The sequence below is a fragment of the Girardinichthys multiradiatus genome, chromosome 14, assembly GCF_021462225.1.
Source record: "Girardinichthys multiradiatus isolate DD_20200921_A chromosome 14, DD_fGirMul_XY1, whole genome shotgun sequence".
Taxonomy (NCBI): Eukaryota; Metazoa; Chordata; class Actinopteri; order Cyprinodontiformes; family Goodeidae; genus Girardinichthys; species Girardinichthys multiradiatus.
In genome coordinates, this window is record NC_061807.1 from 39,058,177 (window position 1) to 39,061,719 (window position 3,543).

At 34.7% G+C, this 3,543-nt stretch overlaps 1 protein-coding gene across 1 annotated transcript; it reads left to right on the forward strand.

The window, feature by feature from the left end:
* Positions 1–1,866: 1,866 nt before the first annotated feature.
* On the forward strand, positions 1,867–3,151 carry LOC124880998 (eotaxin-like). Its single transcript, XM_047386476.1, has 3 exons — positions 1,867–2,075; positions 2,155–2,266; positions 2,472–3,151. The coding sequence occupies exons 1-3, from the start codon at positions 2,006–2,008 to the stop codon at positions 2,563–2,565; spliced, it is 276 nt and encodes a 91-aa protein (XP_047242432.1). The 5' UTR covers positions 1,867–2,005; the 3' UTR covers positions 2,566–3,151.
* The last annotated feature ends 392 nt before the right edge of the window (positions 3,152–3,543 follow it).

A 3,543-nucleotide genomic window follows, 5' to 3' on the forward strand; every position in this document is an offset into this window, starting at 1 on the left:
TATGTTAACTGATTCATATGATGTTGGATAGATTTGGCCAACATCATATGTTGGCCAAATCTGTCCAATGGTGGCGCAGTTGGTAGCACTGTTGCCTTGCAGCAAGAAGGTCCTGGGTTCAATTCCAGACTGGGCGTCTTTCTGCATGGAGTTTGCATGTTCTCCCTGTGCATGCGTGGGTTCTCACCGGGTACTCTGGCTTCCTCCCACAGTCCATAGACATGCCTATTAGGTTAATTGGTAACTCTAAATTGCCCTTAGGTGTATGAATGAGTGTTTGTGTGATGGACTGGGAACCTGTCCATGGTGTACCCTGCCTCTTGCCCATAGACTGCTGTCAATAGGCACCAGCTCCCCTGTGACCCACTATGGAATAAGCGGTAGAAAATGACTGATGACTGACTGAGGTTTAGTTTTCAATGCAGTAAATAATGTGTCCCTAACATCATTTTACTAAATTTGATAACTAAGTAAACACCATTAAGACCAATTTCTCCAGAAAGATTTGGTTCTTTCCAAAATATTCCCTTAATAATATTCCTTCAAATAATATTTCAATAAATAAAGGCAGCTAATGAGACACCGTTGAGAATTCATCCAGAAGGTTGGTTTTATTCAGCAGATCATTCTTAAAACATTATTTTATTAAAATAATATTTTATCTGATTTTGCATTGTGAAGGGTTGTCTAAGTTAGTTCCAAGACTAACTTCACTTCATTTCCAGATTCTTCAAGATAATCCTTGGTTCTCAAACATAAACATTGCATGGTAATGTTGCATCACTCTTTAAGTCATGGTTTTCAATCATCTTTAAGCAACTTGTTTATATTGTACACAGCCCATTAGTCTTCCTTATTCTTTAATTCTGCTTGGTAGTTTAGTCGGATTGTTTTAGCATAGTAAAGAGTTTGTTGATTGAAATATGTTTGACTTTGAGTTGACTTATTTTTGTTAATAACTTCTTGTATTTTAAGAAATTGTGTGAATTCATTCTATGTGTGCAGAGTTTTGCTGTTCAATAATGTCAGAGCTTGGCTCACACCTTTCTATTTTGTCCTAATACCATCACCTTACTGGGCTGGTATTCACAGGACAACCTTTAACTGGTCGAAATATTATTTGATAAAATATTAAAATATTAAATATTAAATAATATTTTCAGATTCATAATTCCAACAACAGTTTCATTCCATAATTGTTTTTATCTGATTTTTACAATTTGTTTTAAACGGGTGTAAAGTGCAAAGAGAATTTTTATCAGCAGGAACAAAAATACTTTACTTTGTAGTTTTAAAAATGGTTTTTGATCTTGTTTATGCAAAATAAGATTTTTTTACGTCTTTTAAGTTTCATCATAAGTTTCATCATAATGAGGTTTATTACCAGATTTAATTTGTCATTACTTCAGTTAACTTCAGTTTATGTATACAGCACAACTTCACAAATTTTTTTATCTCAAAGTATTTTACACAACAAAGATATAATTCATATTCAGAAATCTAAAATCAAATAGATATAATAATAGACCGTTGGAATTTCAAGTACATACATTTCAATTTGATTCTTGTTATAATACCTGATAAGTAATAATAATACTTTTTTTTTTTGTTTGCTTTAAAGCAACCCTTTGAAAACAAACCTCAGAACATGTAGTAAATGTAAATATATGAATGCAAATATCTTCTTTTTTAGAGTTTTAAAGTTGTTTCTTTCTCCTTTTGCAACCATATAAGTTTTATATGCAGGAGAATTATTGTACTTCATGCGTTTGAGATGCTTTGGTCTAATCACAGCTGTATTTCTGCATCTACCACTCTATCTAACTAAGTGGAAAGTTTCACTGTCACAGAAACATTCAGTCGCTGGGTAACCACAAATAGACAGGGTGTTGAAATAGACAGGGTATCTATTTCAACACCTCTGACAACTTTTTTTATGTTATGATCTTGATAAACGCAGCACCACCCCACTGTGGTGTTAATCGCAGAGGAATATCTTGCCATCATGAAGGTTGCTCAGATCTTCCTGCTCTGCGTCCTGGGAGCCGTTCTGGTGTCCACAGTCCTCTGCAACAGTAAGTTCATAGAAGTTAATCTCACTTAGAGATGCCACTTATCAACTGATATCACATTACCTAATGGTCTTATTTTCAGGTCCAACTGGTCCTGATGACTGCTGCATTGACTTATACTCAAAACCTATAAACAAAAGGCTCATCACTTCATATTACATGACTGATCCCCGCTGCCCTCTGGGTGCAGCTATGTAAGTACAGCAAGATGGGTTCTTGTTGTTCTCTGTATGATGCATAAATGTTGGATTCTTGTCATTCTTGGTATGTTATATACTGGGATTTGTGCTGTCTTGGTTTTGAATTTACTTTAGTTTTATCGAAACTGCAGCCAATAAAAAAAATGCTTATTCTTTTAAGAAGAAAGAATCAAAATTATTTGCACATCTTGTCTTTCAGTTTAATAACAAAAAACTCACGCCGCATCTGTGTGGATCCAAAGCAACTCTGGGTGGAGAAGATTATAAATTTTCTGGAGTATAAGTCCCTTTAAAGGAGCTGCCTACTGCTGCCTAATGTCGTTTCTTGTAAAAGCTTTGTACAACAACTATCCTACAGTAGTGATTGTAACCTGTAGGATATTCTGGTTTTTTTTTTTTTGTGGTTTTATTGCAGTTTTGCCTAAGATGTAAAATTATAACAGCAATTTCTTTTGCATGTATGTTTTTTGTATTTGCTCACAAATAAATCTAACTTTTATCTAATGATTCTATGTTTTTAATATTACAAATTAAGCTTTAAGTAAGTTTAACAGCAACAATAACCTATATGTTTTATATGTTGTTAGGTTGAATGTATATACATTAATGTTCATTATTATCACTCACATGTATTTCTTCTATATTCTAAAAGGTCAGATCTGCACTCAGTTGTTATCTTGGTCTATGTGCAGCTGGTTTCGCAACACCCGAAAGCAGAACCAGCTGTTCCTCTTTCCACTCTCTGAACTCTGCCTGACATGTCTAGCACCCCTATTTGTAACCTGATATGTCTGTTTACTTTGCTGTATAAAATAAACTCTGTCGGTAATCACACCTCTGTAGTCCACTGCAGATCAGTGATTACCCTCGGTGCGAGTAGACAGAGTCTGTGTCGTTCCTCTGAGTCTGACTGTTGGTTTGAGCTGATCACTCATTCCACACCCCAACATATGTTCATATTAGTTTTTATTTATTCATGATTTATGTAAAAAACATGCAGATAAAACACATTACCGCTGGTCCAAGATCAGATTAATCAAGTTAACTCCTAGCTTCTAGTTGTACAGTCCTTTACAGTATCTCTGCAGAGGGAGGAAAAAAAAGACACCAAAGAGTATGCAAAATGCTGAATTATTTTTCTTATTTATTTAAAGGAGCAACAGGATATATATAACTTTAAAAGGTCACAAAATACCCCTCCCTCACCTGGGACAGTCACTAGCATCAGCAAAGAATCTGAACACAAAGCAACAATCTTATCGGAAAAGATT